General features: G+C 31.8%; 3 protein-coding genes across 3 annotated transcripts; 1 reads left to right on the forward strand and 2 right to left on the reverse strand.

The window, feature by feature from the left end:
- The first annotated feature begins 983 nt into the window (after window positions 1–983).
- On the forward strand, window positions 984–22,469 carry LOC110995200 (protein Lilipod). Its single transcript, XM_022262256.2, has 10 exons — window positions 984–1,314; window positions 1,384–1,648; window positions 1,835–2,062; window positions 3,257–3,322; window positions 8,206–8,358; window positions 13,851–14,047; window positions 16,773–16,934; window positions 19,018–19,249; window positions 19,560–19,716; window positions 22,168–22,469. Exons 1-10 carry the CDS (start codon window positions 1,252–1,254, stop codon window positions 22,304–22,306), a joined length of 1,662 nt encoding a protein of 553 aa, XP_022117948.1. The 5' UTR covers window positions 984–1,251; the 3' UTR covers window positions 22,307–22,469.
- LOC110995202 (tetratricopeptide repeat protein 12) lies at window positions 3,677–6,297 on the reverse strand. Its single transcript, XM_022262257.2, has 3 exons — window positions 5,922–6,297; window positions 4,824–5,069; window positions 3,677–3,926 (listed from the first exon to the last, which is right to left on the reverse strand). The coding sequence occupies exons 1-3, from the start codon at window positions 6,195–6,197 to the stop codon at window positions 3,708–3,710; spliced, it is 741 nt and encodes a 246-aa protein (XP_022117949.2). The 5' UTR covers window positions 6,198–6,297; the 3' UTR covers window positions 3,677–3,707.
- On the reverse strand, window positions 22,461–23,467 carry LOC110995199 (ribonuclease P protein subunit p30). Its single transcript, XM_022262255.2, has one exon. It carries the CDS (start codon window positions 23,245–23,247, stop codon window positions 22,462–22,464), a length of 786 nt encoding a protein of 261 aa, XP_022117947.2. The 5' UTR covers window positions 23,248–23,467; the 3' UTR covers window position 22,461.
- Between the last annotated feature and the right edge of the window lie 322 nt (window positions 23,468–23,789).

A 23,789-nucleotide genomic window follows, 5' to 3' on the forward strand; every position in this document is an offset into this window, starting at 1 on the left:
GCCAAGCGGCCGCGCTCCCTCCCGCCCGGTCCGCGGCGGCGACCAATCATCGGTAGGTTGATTGCGCGCGACGACGACAGAGCAACAAGTATAATAGACACGGAAACTATAAAAAAATGTCTTATTTGATTATTATTTTTTTCGATACTTATAGGATAATGTAACAAATATTTAGTAATTAAGGAACTTGGAATTATAACATGGTGACTTTTATCCTTGAAATAAAATAATAGTATTATGATAGTAATTTTATTTATACACTCTCGAATTGAATATCTATTTTTTATTAAGTCATGTATTAGAAATGATTTTCTCTAAATTTAATATCTTAATCAAAACATTTTTATTTATATAGATTGCGTGTAAGAAAATCTAAGTTCAACGCATAACGCATGTAAATAACAACACTTGTAGATAACTTATGTATATAAAAATGAACAAAAAAAGGTGTAAACTTGTACAAATGTATAAAAATTCAAATCAATGTAAATAGTTGATCCAAAATAATAAACACGCCGCACAGTTAAATTTTAAAAATGCGACAGTCCTAAGCCTGTAAAAAGTGTGAAGGATATTTTGTGATCAACTGTTCAGTCAGTCACTGTCGCCCGCGCTCAACTATAATCGACTATCGTTATGATTCCAAGTTCCAACCGTTCCACCTAGTTATCTAAGTTCCTAGCCCAATGTCGTTCCATGTAACCGACAAGTAACGACGTGACAAAGTCACGGTGATTTTACACAGTGTTTTTTTTGGAACTGGAACGACAGTCACGGTGATCGCAAAATAACGACTTAGCCCATGTCTAACTTTACTATGCTTTTACAATTTGCATAGAGGTTTACACTTTACAGTCTCTGATTAAAGTTTTGCCCTTTTTGGTCCATGGATGTAATTTGACAGTGAGTACTTCATTACCACAGATGATTTTTATGTCATACAGCATACCTACTTGACACTTTATAATTGTTACTTTAATATTATGCCTTCAATTCAATCACTTCAATGATCAATCTTCGTAGCAAACAGTTTCTTATTATTTTTCAGAGTTGTGACAAAAAAAATTCAAATCGTCTCGTGTAACATTTTAAAGTGCTAAATTTATTATTTAAATTTATGTTGGATTTAAAATAAAATCATTGTATAGTAGGTGAAACTCATTGAAGGATTTATACCCGTGAAAAATGTAAAAAAAGATGAGTCCAATTTTTCAAGCATATAAAAATAAATAAAAAATACCGTTGGGGGTGATGGATGATGAAGAGGCTGATTTGCGTGAACAAATATTTCACAACAATGTTCGGGAGCAAATCGTAAGTTTATTCTGTTTCACCTAACTTTATCTTGTTTAAAATATTTACAATGAAATTCTTTTGTTTTAGATATTCCTCCTTTTATTCATTTTGTTGTACCTTTTCTCGTTCATGTTAATCGAGAAATTTAGGCGACGAGACAGTGAAGATTACTTTACAGCTGATGAAGATGAGGTCAAGGTTTACCGAATCAGCTTGTGGCTTTGTACCTTTGCATTAGCTGTATCATTGGGATCAGCACTCCTGCTGCCAGTCTCAATAGTCAGCAATGAAGTGCTCATTTTGTACCCAAATAGTTATTATGTTAAATGGCTTAATAGCTCACTAATTCAGGGTAAGAAAATCATGGTTTTATTCATAACAAAATTTAAAAATCAGTTTAAATTTAGAATTTTAGCTGTCTTTTTTTTTAAGCATAAAATGTCTTGTACATGTTTGTATACTAATACTTAGGTACATAATTGCAAATTACCTGTAGACCCAATAAAAGCAAATTTTTGTAGCATATTTTTTGTTTCAGGTTTATGGAACCATGTGTTTCTCTTTTCTAATCTGTCATTGTTTGTGTTCCTACCGTTTGCCTACTTATTTTCTGAATCAACTGGATTTCCTGGATGTCGGGGGCTGAGAGGCAGAGTATATGAGACATTTATAGTCTTGTTCCTTCTGGGGATTGGTATGCTTGGACTAGCTTATGTAATCTCTGCCTGGTTAAAAGGTGATCGATCTGGAATAGATGCATTACTCAGTAAGTATTATTATATTTAAAAAAAAATTTAAATTATGGGGCATAACATTCATGTTATCTATTTGAGGACCAACCGCTGTTTAAAATGCAACAACATAATTGATTTAATTGTGATATAAATTGCAATAGTTTACATGATGAATAATACCTCTAGATTATTTGAATAATATACTTAATTAGTAATTTGTTTTCCATTTTGTTTTGCTATAAAGCAAATAAAATGGCATAAAATATTATTATACTATTGTAACTAATAAATTATGTAAAATTAATCTATTCGAGCTATTAAATATGTAATCATTAAAAAAATATAGTGAGCTTTGAACTACTGTAAATTTTAGGTTATTAGGCTAACTGTTTTATTTGTGTATTGTATATGTAATATATGAATTGTATTTATGCCATACATTATAGAATCCATTGTTTCGGTCAATGCCATGCTAGGTGCGTCTGCGATGCGCCGTTGGTCACGAATTCTGGACATCGTGTTTAAAATATTTATATTATTGACTTCATATTTTTTAATCTATCCATACACAACTAGTAACTGGGATACTTTAGTATTGTATTGTATACATATTCTATTTATTTGATTTGATTTGAATCTAAGATCACTCACTTGATAAAATTTCATTAGAAAATTTGAAAAACATATTTTATTGTTACTCTATTCTATGTATGGTACAAAATATTTATTGCATTAATTGAGTTGCCGTAACGTATAGATACTTGTTTATTATTTAGCCTTTCACTTACTAAAGGTATCCAATTACAAGTAATTTAATAGGTGTATTCCTGAGGCCCTATATAACTAGCTTGTGAGACAAGACCTTTAAAGGGAATCAAGTTTTAGCTATTTCTAAGATGTTTTACTATTTTGGAGGGAAAGTGTAAAACGGCGTCTTACTTATAGTTTTGAGATATACAAGGTATGATAACGGCCGCAGTCATTGAAGATAATCTCGCTTAAGATGCAACTTCAACCAATGGCTGAATATCTTTGACATTATTGCAAGATATCTAACAAAAGTGTATACATATTTACTATAACCATTGAATTATTGGAATCCTAAAAAAAGAATTGTGGCGAAACATATTACTATGTAAAGCCTATGGTGTTGATGGATACTCATACATATGTCAGTCAATTGACTTGCGTTGGATGTATGCATAAGCTCATTTCTTCTGTTACAGATTTATGGACGTACCTTCCGTTTCTGTATTCCTGTGTGTCATTCGTCGGCGTATTGATGTTGTTAGGTGAGTGTTTACAATGATAATATAATTCAAAGTATTTTTTTTTCCACCTATATTTTAGCGGGCGGAATGAGACCGCATAAATTTGTGTTTTCGCGTGTTGTCAATTCCCAATAAGCGAGAAGTTAAAATATTTTTATGTTGAGGCATTAATGTATATAATTTCTAAAAGAGAACATAGTATTTTCATCAAGTTACTTTATCTTATCTATTAAAAATAATTACGATATATGTATACGATATGTGTATCGTGTTACTATCTCCGATAATGGTGTATTGGTTTGAGATATTAACAGATGGTGAATTGAATGAATATCAATAAATATATTATGTATTTTTTTTAAATAGTATCAGTAGTTTAAAATAGTAATTTAAAGTTAACACAGAATTATATATCCTGTGATCCATCATCTTCAACCACTCCCTCCTCTTTATTCAGAAAATATTTAATGAGGTCGTCGTGTTGCGGGAATAAATCGTACAGTTCTTTTTTACATTCTTCCAGTTTGTCAAATTCTTCTAACTCCTTGTACGCTTTTGCCTTGTACAAGCGAGCTTTGAAGCTCTTTTCATTGAGTCGCAGTGCCCATTCACAGTCACTAAATACCTAAAAAATTGTCAGAGCTTAAATATCTTTACGCAATATAAATGAAAGACTGAAATGTTTTTTATCACTTGGCTTTGAATACATGTGTAAGACATTAGTAGAACTTTTATCTGTGTGTGCCGTTAATAAAATCGCCTTTAAATTTTTTAAGTACAATGAAACAGTTATTCACAAATCACAGGTGTAGTGCTATTTGACTATTTTAAAGATTCAAATCCTTGTAAAATAAAACAGTCAGTGCATTGCTAATAGAGCCACGAAAATATTAGTCTCATGGGATAAAAAATATTATACAATAGAATCACCCAGCCATACATAATTGCCAAAACTTGTTAGTGAACATAAAAAGACAATTCATGTTCACGATTGATGCGCACAAATGCTATATTTATGATTCCTACTCGTAGTTTGTGCTCGTTAAACAATAGCGATTCAAAACAGTCTATTTGGCAACTCAATATTGAGCTTATCGTATATAAACTACTTCTCTCACCAATATTCAATTTGTCATTTAAACTGTAAATTTTAAGTTCCCAATATATATATAATAATAATAAGTAAAAACCAGACATAGCGATATATCTGTTAACTCTCATAAAACATACTTTAACCTCAATATCTGATATCTAAATATTGTTATAGCTAATTAGATAACATTAACTAATGTGTAAGGATCTAAGGGTTGTGTTTTTTTTTCATATCACTCACAAAATTTAATATTTGAAAATTTTCCGTGCGTTAAAGGTGGCCATCATCCAAGCATCGATGAAATTATTAACTTCATAGAAAGTTCTTAGATTGCTTATGCGAATTGCGGCTTAGAATTTATCTAACGCGTTTCCACCATTATCGCCTCGAAACCAGTCGAATGCATGTCGGTGAAGGTCATTGACATACCTTCTGATAGTTTCCAAGTTTGATGTTCGTCAATGCTCTGTCGCAGTAAAACATGGGATTGTCTTTGACCTGTTCTATAGCTTTGTTGTAGCAGGATAGAGCCTTATCGTATTCTTGCCGACGGAAGGCTTTGATTGCTTGTGTTTTTAATGTGTCAGCTTTTTCATGACGAATTTTCCGGTCCAACGCCCGCCGTTCTGCATCTTTGCTTACTTCGGCCATCCATGCATCCTTGTCGAGTTCACCCTGGAATCACAGACACACGCGTATGATTTAACATCTATTCCATATGGGATAACGCCAATATACTACGAACCGGAACAAGAATATTATTTATTTGGAATCGAGACTGTACCTTAATTTTCAGAATTCTCAGTATCAGTTATAATAAATGGGCTTTTTGTACCAGATTTGAGATATAACGGAACATCTAGATTCTACAAAACAATAATTTGATAAGCTAAAACAAGACTGTAAAAACTTTGAGTGTTCTCGAATAGAAATGATAGATATTTATAGCGGTACACGAGCCAAATTGCTTTCACAATTGGAATATCTTTGCTATTTACGTACAATGAAATTACTTAACAATGTTCTATAAATACAGAAGCCGGTATTTTCGTTAATGCCCGCGTAATTAGAACACTGAGAAATTCGGAAGAAGTATTTTCGTGGAATTAATGCATTAGTTTAAACGTCATATGAATTGAGCAAGTTTTTTTTTATCGCTACGGTTAATTATAATGCAGTAAAGGTACTTAGGGCTAAAGATAAGCGCATGAGTTGGATATTGTGTTGTGTAACTTATGATAACCCAATTTAAATATGTTTAATTGAATTTTTGTTAATTCAGCAGTTTTCATTGTACAAGTCTTTTCAAATTATCTAATAATAATGGACAAAGAGTCTCCTCTCTCAGCCGATATCATTGTTAATCAGCATTCTATTATTTCCAACCCGAAGCAATAACTTTGAACCCAGTACGTATGGATTATATGCTATAGTCTTAAGGCACGGTGGAAATTTAATATAAATTATGACTTGATTTTTTTAAGCATGTTCATTACATAATTATATTATTTAGACAAAGAAGCATACCGTGTCATTTTTCTCGAGCGATTTAAAAGCCTTCTGGTTTATCACAGTTCGATCATGTTTGACTGTCATTTTCACATCGTCGACATTGATATCTTTGCCTTCTAGATAGCGATCAGCCAGCATCTTGGCAGCGTCTGCTTTGTCCTTATCACCACTGGCGAGATCTTTTACCAGACCTGACACTTCTCCTATTCTTTTCATGAAGTTCGTCCATTCTTCATTCAGCTCCATTGCTTTGTGATCTTTAAGCGCGGGATTTGTAAAACAACGACTCATGGTTCGTAAATGTAGGAATCTTTAAATCAATTTGCTGGCGTATTGATGTTACGTACATAGTTACCGTTGCCAAGCCTACGATTACGTTGTGATTAATGAGGTTTTAATTTTTGTCTTGTTTTCAGCTAATATATTACCTAGAAGTGTAATAATAATATTCCTTGAAAAAATTAAAAAATATACACACATAATTTTTTTTTCAAGGACCTCTTATTGAGTATACCTAAGCCTCCTCCAATTGGTTCCATCTCTCTCTGTTTTGAGCATTTTTCTCCCAATCCACTTTACCAACTACCTAAAGCACGGTGGGCTGACGAGCTATTGACGGGCCATTTCCACTTTGTTACCCTCTTTGTCCATCTGCAATTGTTCATTCGAGTGTTATGGCTCGCCCATTTCCACTTTAAAGCCATTAAAATAATCAACAACAATAAAGCGTTTGAATCACAAACCTTTAATCCAAATGTATTTTAATAATTAGTATTAATCAGAATTGCTTATCAGAATCCCCCTAGATTCCTAAAGGACGTATGTAGGCATAAAGATTTACTGATTAGAGAACTACAAATGACTGAGAAAAGTTGATAACAAGGAAGTGATACGCTACTTTTTGTATTGGAAAGTTGAAGCTAAACATTTAAACAGTTTAAAATTTAGCTAATGAATTTCAATAGATGTATGTAGCGATTTTTGTCAGTAGAACATAGCCCATAAGCTCATATAGTCTATAAGACAAAATCGTATAGTCAGTTGGTAAATACATTTACCATTTATTGCTTGGTATTTTTAAATTATTAAAACAATACAACGGATATTTTAAACAATTGCGAGAACTCTCTAGGTAAACAATGAAGTGGAGAAAACTGAAAACAATAAACACGTAAGAAATAACATAACCTAAAGGTGACTAAGGAAAAAGTCTATTTGAATATTGCGGAAATAGTTTTTAGGCATAAAGATGTGATTTAAATAGTATGTTAAATTTTTCGTGTTTACTTCTGCGCTTTATATACACGGTTGGTTTTAAAAAAGTTTTTAGTTATATTAAAATTGTTTTTTGTATGGAAATTTTCTTATAAAATTTTTAGTTTCAGCGATTTCAACAAATTCACTAACTTCTTTATAATATTACAGTAGTAAAATTACACGACAAAATTGTGGATGTGTGTGTGGGAGTTAAATTACTAACATTTACGTTCAACAATTTCGATAGCGTTTAAAGAAGCCTATTTTTTCTGTTCAACCTTGGCTTTAACAAATACTTATCCTGTTAGAAACATCGGACATTGTATATGTCAAAAATTCGATACTTCAGTACCGAAAGGTATCATTAACCTGACCTAGTTTTTCCAACAAAAATAGGGATGTTAGGGCCTGTGTTTTTGTGTACGTTTCCTAGAATTCTGAAAGTTTTATTTTGATTTGACTCCAGGTAAGTTCGGTGGCGGTTTCTGTATGGAGATGTTCAAATAAAACTCACTTCAATACCAGTGTAGTCAACTTTAAAAAAAAATAATTATAAAGAGTTTTTAATATGTTTTAAACATAGACGTGTATATTTTATTATTATATGATCGGGTTATTTAATTTATTTGGTTAATATTGATTATTATTAAATATGACTATAAAGAGCGAAGGGATCGCATTCTATCCGTCGCCAAAAATAGATTGTCTTCGTAGGGTTTGGTTATTGGGTAGCAGATATAAGATCGATCGACTGTCACGGACTGACCTCAGATTATTTTCAATCTGAGATTATTGGGTGCGCATTTAACTCATACGATATTGGAACATGATGAAACCAACTTTAAACCCAAAAAGTCGATGGCGTGTGTCACACACGTAAGGCTGATCAACTGATTGGCCAAAAAAAAAACAAACAAACACAGAAATCTAAGACTTAACTCAACTCCCCTAGATTTTTATGAAAATAGAAAATACTGAATATTTTACAGGTTTAGGTTTTCACATATTATTTTTCGTTTTTATCATATTACTACGATTTCAGTGTTTACGCCGTTGGGTTTCGTGAGATTGTTCGGCGTAGTTGGAGCCGTTCTGGTGAAGCCACAGTTCCTGAGGGATCTCAATGAAGAATATTATGTCTACTCGTTCGAAGAGGATACTATACGAAGGCGAATAGATAACTCTGCTGCCACAGGTATGTTAAATGCTAATGGTCTTTCTAATTTATACGTGTTTCTTTCACCAATTGAATGTTTTATGCAGAGGTGCCCTATTAGACGTAAGAAATGATGGAAATTGCCGAATTGTCAAGTGCCTGTGTTATTAAAAACTATTATGAACACCAAGGTGGAAATTTGAAACGAAAGACTTTTTCTATTATGATCAAATGGACGTATCATGTCGGGTATTGAACTAGAGATGCTGTTTACCTATAAGAATCAAACAAAACGCACAATTCGTATTTCTCTTTACATTTTCACCCCCCAGAAGATTTTTATTAAGGGTATAATGGGTTCATGTGATAATAGTGATCATCGTCCATTGCCACTAAAAGTGATCAGAGATGAAGCGCCAGAAGCTAGAAGCTTACAACTCAATTATCTCTTAAGAATCGTTTTATTATTTTCCATGAAATCGGTTAAGGTTGAGGCTTAGTAATAATCTTAAAATAATATCAAGTGATTAAAACATTTTTACAGGTATTATTAACGTGTAATAATGCTCGAAAAACCTGACTTAAATCTAAAAAGGTTAAACAAAAAATATTAAAACCATGTAATAAAAGTAAAGTTTTTATTGTCTTGCATCATTGCACGACGCGTTTTTAATATTAAATTCCATTTTTTGCAACTATTTACGTATACACGATCATCATAGTTTTTGTTGAATGACGCTTCCTATGTAGACAATGGTTTTACGAAATTTATGCGAAACAGGTTTCGTTTTTAATAAATTTGCGACAAAAAGCTGCATCAAGGTAACAATAATAAAAATTAAAGGATATATGTAGTTTACAAGTGATGTTCGTAGTAAACTCAGGAACCGATTTTAGAATATTTCTCTAGTAGAAATCAAGTCTTACAGATCATATACTTTTTATTTCGATATTAATGCCATGTATTCGTATAAATGTTGATCTGACAGCGATGATGATGGCACCATTTTAACACTTGAAAGTCTGTACATTTATAATTACAGACATTACAATTACCGGGATTTAGGAACGTTTTGAATGGTAATGTAAGGAATTCCGCATAATTATGCTCCATTTGTAGCCTCCCATATATAGCATTATCTTATGTTCAATAAAAAAAATGCGTTTGAGTAAGAACTGACGTGGACTAATGAATGATATACAAGTATCGCATTGTAAGTAAATATTAACATATAGTAATATGGTACAGTTATTTCGTCATAAATCACATTTCTATTAAATTTATACAAGGTCATAGACACACAGTTGGTGTATTATGATCCATCGAAGAGTATTATTGATTTGTAGTCGTATGTGTTTGATTTTTTGTCTTTTCTTCAATCCTATATGGGTAAACCTAATGCGAACTACATTTTACTTGTTTATTTAGCTAATTAACCTTTACATGGAAATAAGTCGTATGTGTTGAAAAGGCATGGTAATAGAATGTAATTTTTTTACTGCCTTTACATTTCATACACGTGAGCTAAGCAGGGCTAGAATTTTATACTCCTATTTTTTTTTGTAATACCATTAAGCATCATGTTTTAATCGCATAGCAAATTTTATTATGGTATTGAAACGGTTTCTATTCATATTTCTCTTTTTCTCCCTAACATTTTTTATAGTAAATATATCTTAAAAATTATGCTTTACAGACTCATGCGACTTCTTTAATACAAAGGATTGTATCCTGCGCGGTACTCGCTGCGCCTTCTCTATGTTCTCATGTCATTTTCACACATTTATATCCATTCTGATACGAGTGTAACATGTGTGATGTTTGAGAGCAAAAATAAATTAATATACTTTACGTCTTTATCTAATTTAAGTTTGTTTAGTTTTTACATATAACTTTATACGCTAGTGGGTAATATTGTCCGTGATTCGGAGACAGATCTTATACATTCTAAAATACAGATGTAACTTATCACATATGTATTTCCTTAAATTTCTGTAGGATCTAATCTATAATCTAATTAGTCAACACATACAACTTCCGTATATAATTTGGTAGACCTTCATACAATTCGACCTTCGTAATGCTTGACTTATCCGTGTGTACCTGTGTAGATAGAAACATTTTACATTAAGAACATTTGTATATAATAACATTGTTTAATACTATACTGATAAGAGCGTCTGTCGCAAACAGCGATTATTCAAAAGTACTACGCATTTCAATATATGTTTAGATTTAATAACAGTACATTGAGGTGTGTTGGTCTACTGGGTTGACTACTGGGAAAATTTCGTGAGGAATGTCAGATATAATCGATGGAGTTAATTAGGGTAGGATCGCCTGATATAATTATCACGAAACATACAGAAATCTAAGGCTAAGACTTAGAGGCGCTTGTTAGACTAAGTTTAAAATTATTAAAACTTAAATAATAATAAAAAATCCCATTTATTTCCAACAACCTTAAATAACATTTTTATCATATAACTATATTATTGGAACCCCATGTAGGGTAAAGAGCTCCTCTAGTTCACTCCATGCTTTTCTATTTTTTGCTGTTCTGCTCCAGTCTTTACGAGCTACTTGAATTATCTCGTCAATCCATCTGCTCCTTGGGTGGCCTCTTTTTCTTTTTCCGCAGGTCCTTCCCATGTTGTGGTGTTTAATGTCCATCTGTTGTCTTTGTATCTCGCTAAATGTCCTGCCCATCACCATTTTTGTGTAATAGCATGATAAAGTACGTCTATTAAGTTGGTTTTGGCTCTTATATCTTTACTTCTTATTTTTTGCATTCTTCTTATTTTCAGTATGCTTAAATACTAATATATGCGTAAAACTATATTATGCGTAAAACTTAAATAATGAGGGCCTTATCGTGAACAAGCGACGCACTTAGTCCTCAATCATCAATTATGTACCATAAAATATATGCAGCTATAAATAAATCGTGTCTATGGCATAATTCATTGTATTTCCAACGTTGTTTCTATACTCTTACGACCTTAACTGTTTTAATACACATGTTTTTTGATAATTTTGTTTATGCTATTTGAGAGACGCACTCTCTGTCCTGAGGAGCTAGGCTTAGTACAATAAAATAATAAATGAAGTTGAAATAACAAGTTTACTATTTATGTGCGCAATAAGAACTTGTTAATTAACGAATCTTTGTGAAGAAATAACAAATGAAGGTTTGTGTGTCTCAAAAAATGAATTACCAGCTGCCAAGAATTAAAAAATATTAAGATAATAGATATAAGTTCATCAATCAAGGGTTGGATCGCCATTGCATTTCTAAATTCATTTAAATTAATTTTTAAACACTTGAGATGGACAAATTAACAATCGTTCCTAACAATTTAAAAGTTCTGTTTCAATCATCGCATGAGTTTCAATTTAAAACATTGTAAATACTTATTTTATTATTATCGAAGCGATGAAGGCTACATTATTATTTTCCACATAGAGTTTAACGACCCACCTGACAACAGGGTAATATCACTAAAATATAATATTAACTTTAAAATATTCTTAAATTTTTAAGAGACATTTTTTAGTTTTAATGTATGTTGATTAGTATTTAACAACCCGGCAGTACACCAATTAAGTTTTTTGTGACTAACGCATGGTCAGTGGAGAAATCTCGTGGCGGATCCAGCATGTCTGATACCTCAAGCAGATACCGAAGCTTGACCAAGGCAAGAGTATTAAAGCGGTAATGCATGTGTGTGGTATACGTACAGTATAAAATTAAAGTCCAAGGACATTAATCGACCATATCGAGTGACGGTTTTTAACGCGAGCGATCTTTGCCTTTGTATGTAAATACCTTTCCCCTGATCTATTTTTTTATAGATCGGGGGGCAAACGCGCAGGAACTCACATAATGTTAAGTAATACACTCAATGCCAGACTGCTCGCGAGTGCGCTGCCGGCTTTTACGACACGCTTAATTGATACGCTCTTTTCTTTAAAGATCTTATGTCGAATTGGTTCGGATATACTGGTTCGCAGCTGGTTCCACATAGTGGTAGTGCGGGCAGAAATAAATTTATGTTAAAAATATTACTGGCCGTTTTTATTTTATTGTTTCGTATAAGTGAAATGCATACCATTGAGTAATCAGAACAGGAGAACTATTTTATTTCTTAAACGCAAATTTAACAATATTTTATTATGTTAACACACACACACACACAGGCTATCCATTATTATCCAGGATTTCCCTGTATAACTACACAGGCTATCTTTGGATAGCCTGTGTAGTAATACAGGAAATTAAATAAATACATACAGGAAATTAAGAAAATAAAAAAATATTACTACACAGGCTATCCAAAGATAGCCTGTGTAGTTATACAGGAAAATATTTATAAGAAGTCACAGGCTCCTGAAATACAGTTTTTATAACAGGAGCCTATGTAATCCGTGTATGGCAATACATTTTAGTATTACGTTGAGGCGCAATCTGAACAATGTATCTTGACTTAGTCTTTTGGGAGCGAGATTCCTTTAAAACAGTGTATAGGATAAGATGGTAGGGGGCTTGTTCATTAAAATTAATAAATGATGTCACGTGAAATCGAATAGCCTCAAGGCTCATCCATAAATTCTTTGATAAAGTAAAGACATTCATTAGCCTAATGGCTTTGAAGGAATGTTAATTATTTTTAAATGCTCTATTTATTTATTCAAAGCGAAAGTCACCAAATAAAACATTCGTGCGCTGGTTAAATTCGTTGCATATTTTAAATAGAATTTAAAAATGGCGTTGGCTTGGTAACTTTGAAGAAACTTATGTATACATAATGAAGTGGAATTCGTTTCCTCTCTTCAAATATAACGTAAAAACAATTGACATGAAACAAATGAGATTTTTATGTAGTATAATAACTAGTTGTTGATTATTAAAGTTTTGCATTAAGAAACAGTCGGACATCGATAGGAATACTACAATAGATCCTTGACGACTATAGAATTTACACAATGCAAAACTTAATGCCACATCTGCCGTTAAATCCAGGTGCCTGTGTGAATTGAAAGTACCGTATTAGAGGGACGGGCATAAATATGTATAAAGATATAGGTTGCTTGTTAGTTAATCAGTTTAATTTTATTTAGATTTTTAAGTTTAAAACAAACCAAACAAAACCAATCGACGGCTTGTAATAGCCATTTGTCGATACAAGCTTTATATATACATAGACATACATCTATGTAAATAGACCTTTGTATGAAAATGACAGTTCAAGTAGAAGTTTTTAAAATAATTAAAAAGCTAATTTTGTTTGTTTGCTCTTAACACTCATATTTGATAATCAATATAAAAATATACTTATATGAGTGCATACAGAGCGAAGAGATTACATACTATCCGTCGCCAAAAATGGATTGTCTTCTTATAGTTTTGTTATCGGTATGCAGATAGGAGATCGATCGACTGTCACGGACTGAAAACGATCTGAGATTCTGGATTAATTATTGGGTTCGGGCGTTAGGGTTTTAGCTTATCTTAAATTACATTTTCCAGGTGCCAGCTACATTACCCCAGAGCCAATGTGCCCGGATCGAGGGGACATATCTGCATCCGTGGACGTCAGTGTTTCCGATTCCAAAGCCAAGATTGTTGAGCCTGATGAGAAACAGATACCGCTGCTTCGGCTCCGAAATGGTGCTTTGCAGGCTGGCCTCAATGAGAGATTGCATAGGATTGTTGCCAAGAGGAAGGTATGTAAATTGTTTACTGTATTTAAATAAAACAATGTAAGTAATTTTGTTCTTGAACTTTTAGAAGCGTATAGCCGAAATAGACTTTTTTGCTTAAATTATGTTTGTTATTTTTCACTGACTTGACAAACAGGCTGCGACCCCGTTTTAAAACCAACTCGATTCCCCCAAGGGTCGCGACCCCCGCTTGAGAGACGATGCTTTACAGTTTAAATTATAAGTTACAATCTGTATATTCTAATACATGACAATTTCGGTGAACATAGTTACTTTATAAATATATATGTATGTACAAATCTTAGTTTTTATTTAATAATTACCTATTTAAAAATACATATTCGCCTCATATATCAGGTACCCAATACTTCTAATCAATTTGCTATATTTGTTTTAAGTATTGTAGTATTGTTTTATGGTTTGTATTTTTATGAGTTTCGAGAGTTTCTAACGCTGGCTTTTTCTCTCGGCCTACACCTTCTTTGCCGTTGAATAGGGATGCCTACAGGTTCAAATTTAATGACGTGGAATATGTGATACCTTGATGATCTTATGTTCCAATATAAACGTATTTTTTTAGACTTAACAACGCTTTTTTTCATTATTTTTAATCCTTGAAACGTTAGTTGGTAAGTAACGAATAGTTACTAGCTATATAGGGTCTCCCTAATGTGGGGACTAGCGATAGATGAATTTTGTCATAGTCATATTTCTAAAATAATAAACTTTTATTTTATTATAGTAACCTACCTGTAACAGACCATCAATATTTAAACTTGCACTATTATAACAAACACTAAAATAGCGACTGACTTATACATAGTGCAAAATTAAATCGCATTAGGTCAAAAAAGGTTAACATTATTGTGTAATTATAATACGAATAAATTGAAAAGTCTGCATCAATGTTCTGCTTGTGTCTGTGACTAATGAAATCTAAATGATTGCTATTTTATCTTAATAATTATATTTGTACGAAGACTAAAAGCAATATTGAATTTACATGAAAAGATAATGCATATATTATTTCTTATCTTCGATGTCATATTTTGGTAATTGTCTTAACATTTTAATAGCATCGGTATTTTTTGGGAATTTCCAATCGCTATGAATATCTTTTAACGCCCAAACCCAATAACCTATCCCAATTTATCTTAGATGGCATCTTAATCCAAATCTTGATAAAAGTGTGCCAAAAACGTCATTATGTTAAAGAGTCAACTGTGCCGATCTTAAGATTTTAACTTCCACCAGTTTTTAAAATAATTAAAAAGCTATTTGATATGTGGTTAAACATGTATATTTTATATTATTTGTACGGTTTTATTTACTATATTTGCTTTATATTGATTATCAAATATGAGTGTAAAGATCTTCGTAGGTTGGGTATTGGGGTGCAGATAGGACATCGATCGACTGTCACGATCTGATCTCAGATTGTTTTTAATCTGAGATTGTGGATTAATTATTGTGTTAGGGCGTAAATGTATCAACATTTTTACCTATTTTATTCATGTTTGAAGGTCTACAAGACCGTTTCATTTAAGGCAAGTAGGCTTAACTCATTAATGATAGTCGAGCCAATTATTGTTTCCCCACGATCGGACCCCATGTTTGTCTGACCCATTTCACTGACGGACGTTGATATTTTTTAAATAAAGTAGGTGGTCAGCCTTCTGTGCGTATAAGTTTTAACGTTCGCAATTATCGTAAATACATTAGTGTAATGTCTAAGAATATAATTACTCCTATATAGCTTTGTTTCGTTATAAATAATTTAAAGGTACAATGTCTGATTGATTACGTTCGCGTGTTAAATTGTTTTGCTACAAAGTTACGTTTGTTATAAAACTAATGATAAATATTGCTAATGTACATTTCAATTTGCGTGCGAGATAAATCATGATTCATGAGCACGTTCTTGAACGCACTTTATTCATTAGTAGACACTTATTTTGGAGAAGTAATAATGTTTTGCCATATTATACTGTTTTAATGAAATGCGTCCTAAGCGTCTGATGTTGTAAAAACTGTATTGCAGCAGTAAATTGTGTAGCGATACAAAATGTACAAATTTTAATATGTACTACGAATATATTTGACAATTAGAAATCAAGTTGACATGCAATTTCTACTAATGCTATGTATACGTTAAGCCGATCTTTCTGATACTGCATGGCCGAATAGATTTCCTTTTTATTTGTGGATATAATATTTATTTGCTATTTTATTATATTTATTGCTACTGTATTTCAGTAGTGGTGTAGTTCTCAGTTACATTTAATAAATCAATGGTTATTTTATCTCAAAATGACTCCACGCTTTGATCTTTGATCGTTAACGACTTTGAGCGATAACGTCGCTTGTTTAAAGTGTCAAAACTGCTTAAATAGTCTAATATAATGTTTGGTAGTAAATTCGTGTTTCGAATAAAACCAATTTAACTTTTTAAGCATATATCTAAGAGCGTACAAATTCTTAAAAGGCCGGCAATGCACTCGCGAGCCCTAGCATCGAGAGTGTCCATGGGCGGGCGGTATCACTTAACATCAGGTGAGCTTCCTGCCCGTTTTCCCCCTGTTCTATAAAAAAAAATCTAAAAACCATTGCTAAATAGACTAAAACATTATTATGAAAAAGAGTTAATATGAAAAATAAATCGCTGGATAACTCAACTAGTAAAGGGATTTCGTGATATTTGTGATAATATTATAAGTGTTTTATTCAGGAAGTGGAGAATAAAAGAAAAACATCGTCGCTACAACGGAACGTGGTGTACCCGCTGGCTATGCTGTTACTCCTGGCCCTCACCGCGATTACAGTTTTAATGGTGCTGCAGAACACCCTCGAATTGCTCATAGGAATTAAGGCATTACCTCTAAGCACACGGGTAAGTTTATATAACATTGGTATAGAGGTTAATATAACTATTAGTTTGTTCATATGTGTTTGATTAACATAGCTTTTACACATTTAAAGAAAACACTTTTTTTCCGGATTGAAGCTATGTATAAACTTATAATTGTTTAACATAATTTTAATTTTTCCCGACGTTTCGCGTGCGTGGTCACGGTGACTGAAGACAAAGATGTTGAATGTCAAAAAGTATCACAGCTGTAGAATAGTATATTTCATTACAAGTGCGGAAAGCCTGTCATTGCAACGAGTTCCGACGAATGTCTACCCGAGCCGAGGCGCAGCCGAAGGTGAGGGTTGACAGTCGGGACAAGTTGCAATGACGGTTCCGCACGTGTACTGAACGACTATTTTTAATACAGTTGCGAAAAAATTATGCAATTTAATTAAACTATTTGCTTTTTTTCTATTCTCTCTACGGAATAAATTCGTTGCACGTAGATATGTAGCGACTTATATGTTTCCGGTAAATTGTTCTCCGAAGCATTTTATGCAATTATACTGCGTTCGGGTGGTATTCATTCAAATAAAATATCGTCGAAATTACTTATTTTGTGCAACAAATAACTCAACTCGAAAGAAAATTTTTGGAAATTAGCGCCACCCGCAAGGAATATGAGCAAAGCTTGATTTTTCTTTTCTTCACCCATTCTGGGTAGGGAACTTGGCCCATACAGCCAATTCTTCAGTAGACTATTTTTTATTCATTGAGTCCAATCATTAAATCTGATATTTAAACAAATAGTAGCTTCTTTTTAAAATATTTGCATGAATCATAAAAACTTCTGTGATTTTTTTAGTAAAAACTTCATGGTTAGTTTTTTATTTTTAATATTTTTTTTATTGATATGAAATATAATAAACCTAACCTAACTTATTGAATCCAATTATTAGTAAACTTTTTAAAAATACGTATTTGCATATATTATAAAATTCTTTTTAATATTTTTTTAATTGATATGAAATGAAAAGAAACATAACCGAAGTTATTGAATCCAATTATTATAATATTTAGAAATCATATATGATAAAAACTTCTATGAATCTTTTTAATAAAACCTTCGTGGTTGGTTTTTTCTTTTTAATACACATTGTTTTGACAGTTGGCAAAGAAAACGCACGAGTGCGGGAATGGCAAAGAAAAAGCACGAGTGTGTAATAGCCCACTTTCCGAACGCTATACCTCCCTGCAATATGCCACTTTTTGAGCAACTGTATTAAAAAAACAGTTACATTATTCGGGGCAGATTTTGTCTTCAGCCATGAAACGTTGGAGACAATTAAAATTATTTTAAATAATTATAAGTTTATAATAATAAACATAGCTACAATCCGGTAAAAAAGTGTTTCCTTTATTGGATTGTTATTGAGAAACAAAATTACCATTTTTAAAATATCTAAATAACGAGATTCTATCGCTTTGGCTAAATTTTGTTCTATGTTTTGTTGCAGTTTTTTATTGCTAGAGTCAAAATCTAATAGTCATATTTAATACTTAAGTTACGTCCGTCTTTAAATCTTAGGCCTTGAGAACCTTAGTACCTATAATATGAGTCTCGATTTGATGTACATAATAATATAAATACATACCTTTTCCTTAGTAATAAGTGAATGCATAGCTGTTAGCGCAAAACAAGTTTCAATTACATTTTCATCACGACCTTGAATTAAATAGTTATTTTTTGTATATACTTATAGAAATTGTGAAATCGTACACCACCTGCCATAATATATGCCATATATTATAATATACATCGACAAGTAGGATATTCTATTCAACCGTGGATTATGAAGTCAGGTTTAGTAGGCCTTGTCCAGGCAAAATCCAGGAGGTACTACAGAAAGGACAAGGTAAATGTCATGAAAGTAGATGAAGCGAGAGAGGTATGTCAGGACCGTAGCAAGTGGATATCCGGTATCTACGCTATTCCTACTGGAAAAGTCGAGAAAAAGTGTGCCATGTAAATTGAACCGACTTCCATTTGCAGGAGTAATTTAGTTTGTAAATATAAAAGAGTTTTAATGTTAATAATTAGATTATTAATTTTCTTTTACAGCAATTCACGTTAGGGATCGCGTCTCTGTCTAAATTAGGATGGGCAGGAGCTACTCTAGAGGCATTCCTAATATTATATCTCCACGCGGCATCGCTAACTGGGCTCTGTACCCCCATGAGGGCGTTAAGGGTTCTACCACGTGCAAGAAGAACGCCCCTAACAAGGATAATAGCTCTCTGCGCTGTGTTATTAGCGCATTCAACGGCCCAGCCGTTGCTTGTTAAAATACTTGGTAAGTAATAAAATTTCAGTCAAAGTGATGTTTGGTAAAAGACAGTCTGTTACTGTCTTAATATTATTAAGAAATAGATGGAGAAATTTATCGTTCTCATAAAAATTAATATTGCTTATAAAAAATAAAATGAATATGATAAGTACGATTTTTCATATCTAGCAATATCTTAAAGTATACGATACGTATTTTTCTTGAAACCTACAATATGAATAAATATTATATGATAGCATAAGTAGATTTAGAAGAGTCCATCCATACTAGAAAAGATATTTTAATGAATGAAATTATAGTTTCATGATTTCCTTAGGTATAACAAACTTCGATTTGCTCGGCGAATTTGGTCGAATCGAATGGCTGGGCAGCTTCAAGTTAGTATTGCTATATAACGCCATATTCGCATCAACAGCCAGTCTTTGTCTCATCAACAAGTTCACGGCCAGCGTTCGAAGGGAATTATACAACAGGTTGGTCGAAAATGTGCATACGGTTGCGCATTGCGTGTCTTTCCTTAGTAATTGAAATGCTTTTCATTGTGAAACTGACAGACAAATTAATTGGTAAAAACTTAAAATAATGAACGGATAAGTTAGACAAAAATCTTTATTTTCGTTGAAACTGTTATAACAGTTTTTATTTACGTATTTAAAGTACGTTAATCCTTTGTTCAAAACCTAAATGCGGCGTTTGTCTGTTTTGTTGATTTTTTGTGCATAGCAACCCAAACCATGGTTTTGACAGGAATGAGACCAAAAATACAACGAAGTAAAGGAATTTAGTCTAATTTAATTTTACCCCTTTAATATTCAAAATTAGACTCCAAAACACACATGTATGTGTTTTACCAACGTTAACAAAAATGCTTAAGATCTTTTTAGTTAAAAGTTGTCATTTTTGAATTAAGTTTTAGTGTAATTGTACAGTGTGCAAAATGGGCTATAAATATTGTTTGATGTACTGCTCTTGTAAGCCATGAAATTTGTGGATTGTTACTAAACAACACATGTTGTGAAACTGTTTTAACTTGGCCAAAGATAAGTTTTATAAAGAAAATTGAATTTCATGATTTAACATCTTTTTTTACGAAATGCATAAAGATAAATTCAGGTTTGGTTATCTTGCATGGAAAATATAGATTAAGCCATTTAACGATTAGCCATTTGAATGTTACCAAAATTTTCAAATAATTTGGGCCCAACAATCGCCGTATTCGAATGAAGTATGAATATTTCGATATACAATTATTATCTTGAATGCCATAATTTTTAATAAGTATTTTTCTACTTTATGAGTTATTATAGAAATTATTTTCAATATTTAAGATAGATTTTAGAATCTTGCGCATTTATTTAAGGTATAAACATGGTTATTGAGGAAAGACACAATTATCTTTAATTTTATTATTAATGAGACTGAATTCGTTAACTAGTTACAATAAATTCGAGATTATTTATTTTGTGTTAATTTAAATTGGTATTGTGGTTGTTTGAATGTAATTGGTTTATTTTAAATTTGACATTAGATAATTGTTTAAGACTGGTATAGTTTTGCTCATCTATTTATAATGTGTATATAACATATCATATTCATATTAACATTAATATCATTATGCATGTGTTAATTACATGCTTTGCTTTTTTCATGACTATTGAAAAAAAATATTGCTATCTACTTTTATTAATGTCATATGAAAGAAGCAGAGATAATTTACTTTGATAGTTATTCATAAATCATATCAAATTTGGTAATAATTACTAGAGACACACATTACGTGGTTAGAACATGCATGTTTAAATGCTTATTAGAAACTTTCATTGTTATATAGAAATATAGAGGCTCGATAGAAATTTCTAGTCTATAGATCTCCTGAAGCAACATTCAAATTGAAGTGCCTCTCTGTATATGTGACTTATTGCGATCTGAGTAAGAATATACATACAAGCACAGTTTGCCTTTGATAATGAAAATCACACTGCCTCGTATTAACTAGCATTTGAAATAAAATTGACTGAATATGAAAACGAGAACCACAAATCGCTCGGCTCTATCATATATAGAGTAATAATTATGGTTCTCGCTTATATATACGGTCATTATGTATATATTGTTATGTATGTTCAGCAGTTTAAAAATCTAGAATTAATGATTATATTCAGTCAGTTGTACTATAACTTCTAAGTTACAAGTAAGGTAAAATATAAATTAGCTCTTGACATTTTCCTAAACCGAAACTATGTCACGGAATAGCCAATTAATTTAGAATTTAGCCACATAGAAATGTTCAAAGTTTAAAGATAATTTGTAATTTCCTTTATATATCAAACGGATATATTATGCTTCAAATGTTGAAATTGTGTTTGTGGTGCTAGAATTTAACTAAAAATAGTAAAACCACAATAAATTATATTAGTTAATGTAACTTAGATTAGTTTTGTGTGCGCATTTAAATGAAATGTACGAATTTTATACCTTTGTATTATCTTGTACCAAATGTTGAGATTGCATTTGAAATAATATATTATTAAAATTAATTTGTTGTCTTTTATTTGTACACTCCTAAATTGATGATTCTCAAGTTTCTCAAGTCAAATGATATTCAAGTTTGTTATATATTTTTCTAAATTAAATTAACTGCTATGTAAAAAGTGTGCAAGGACTGGTTACTAAAACATCATACAACAATTAAAAAATTATCACCATTTACATTTAACAAATTCATTATTTAATGTGTAAATAACAACAATCCTAACATATAAAAAATTGCCTTATTTAATTATTGTAACTATTAAACTATTCAGTCAGTTTCTACCTACATTCAGTTATTTTATTGTAAAATGAGGCATTTGAAAATTTAAAAAATCACTGTCAGAAGACAAGAGATAAACCATTAATTTAGTTAGCATAAATATCTTTTTCAGATTAAAATGGATCACTGATTTTTTTACTGCACCTGAGACTCAACTACACAGAATCTCTAGTACTTCAAGACTGTCCATGGATCAGTCAGTTTATGAAAAGACTGAAACTAATTCAGATCTAAAACCCAAATCTCAATAAGTTATTACAAACATGCATCAAGTAATTATACATATATGCATATAACTGTAAGGCTAATGGAATAACTGCAAGACTGTATGCACTGACTGTGTGTAGTACATAAATATTATAATATGATTTGTAAATAAGTTATTTTTTTATAATAAAATAAAAATTCACTCAAAACTTGCTTTATTTTCCTTAACATCTATAATTTCAATTTCCATATAATGTTTTCCACATTTTCTTCCTTGTGCCTTAAGAATAAGTTGACGAACATTAGTTCTAATTGCTTTTAAACTTTCGTTACTATTTAGCCCAAAAATAAAACCAAGATTGATAACATCATGAACACTTCTTGTTTGTATAGGAGTTAGAGCAGAACTTGTAAGAATAATGTTCCTTGACTTCCCTACTGCATGGTAGTTATGGGCAGTGCTTATTATGTTTTTCCTTGCAGAAGAATCTTTTATTGCAGGAGCATACATCAATTCAAAGAATATACCTCGTTCAACAGCTTGGCGGTACAGCTTTCGGCTAATTTTATATGGTATTCTTCCTTCTGGCTCAAATGTTATTATATCTACATCTAGTGTTCCACATGCATACTGAAAAGCTTGTAATGTTTTAGGGATCACCGCAATTAGATCATATTTTTTTAAATTATCTGAACTATTCATCTTAATAGCAACACTGGAATCTGAAAATCCTATAGTTATTCTTTGCAATATGTTGAGATTTCCCTTAACTTCATGGGAGATATCTATAGGGGGAGGAATAAAATCTTTTTTTTCCTTGATTTCACCCTTTCTTTTCTTTTTCTTGGGTTCTTCATCAATTTCTTCTATATATGTATTAATGGCTATGGTGTTAAATCCAAGTCTTTCAAAAAGATAGTACTTTTTACTATCATATTCATTACTTACAGATACATCGCTGAAACCCCAATTTTGAAAGTTCATGCTTGATTCAGTGGGCCAAATTTTATAGGTTAGATTTTATGTTGATAGTACGGTATTAATTGTAACAGTATAAATGTGATTAATTTATTAACCAGTCTTAAATGATAATATTTTACTATTAAACTACAAAAATATTTTAGATTTATTTGTTAATGTTTACAAATATTAATCTTGCAGTGTCAAAAAGTCAGTGTACTAACTAGGGTCTAGGGATGCTCGACTGACGAGTGACGACTCTCGAGGCTCGATTATCAATTATCATATCATCGAATATCGATCATCGATGTAAGATATTGAAAGCAAAAACATCGATGTTGCTATATCAAAAATATCGTAACTCACGGTCACCCGCACGGCACGACCAATGCAACTTACGAAACAAATTATGTCTTCTATGAAAGCATCCACAAAACAGGTTTATTAAAATTTTGAATACATATTCATTCTTTGCGCCCAGGTAGTAGCAGAAGTAGTTGTAGTCTCGCTCTCTCTCACACTTCCTCACTACACTTTATCAACAAAGAAATATATAAAAAGATTCT

This window comes from Pieris rapae, chromosome 2 (assembly GCF_905147795.1).
Source record: "Pieris rapae chromosome 2, ilPieRapa1.1, whole genome shotgun sequence".
NCBI lineage: Eukaryota > Metazoa > Arthropoda > Insecta > Lepidoptera > Pieridae > Pieris > Pieris rapae.

What these genes read in the sequence shown, in the direction of transcription:
- LOC110995200 (XM_022262256.2), top strand. Translation starts at nt 1,252, where the DNA reads ATGGATGATGAAGAGGCTGATTTGCGTGAACAAATATTTCACAACAAT. An exon ending in AGATAACTCTGCTGCCACAG is followed by an intron (nt 8,359 to 13,850) that starts GTATGTTAAATG and finishes TACATTTTCCAG; the next exon opens with GTGCCAGCTACATTACCCCA. An exon ending in GTTGCTTGTTAAAATACTTG is followed by an intron (nt 19,250 to 19,559) that starts GTAAGTAATAAA and finishes TGATTTCCTTAG; the next exon opens with GTATAACAAACTTCGATTTG.
- LOC110995199 (XM_022262255.2), bottom strand. Translation starts at nt 23,247, where the DNA reads ATGAACTTTCAAAATTGGGGTTTCAGCGATGTATCTGTAAGTAATGAA.
- LOC110995202 (XM_022262257.2), bottom strand. Translation starts at nt 6,197, where the DNA reads ATGAGTCGTTGTTTTACAAATCCCGCGCTTAAAGATCACAAAGCAATG. An exon ending in CGCTCGAGAAAAATGACACG is followed by an intron (nt 5,070 to 5,921) that starts GTATGCTTCTTT and finishes CTGTGATTCCAG; the next exon opens with GGTGAACTCGACAAGGATGC. An exon ending in AACTTGGAAACTATCAGAAG is followed by an intron (nt 3,927 to 4,823) that starts GTATGTCAATGA and finishes ACAATTTTTTAG; the next exon opens with GTATTTAGTGACTGTGAATG.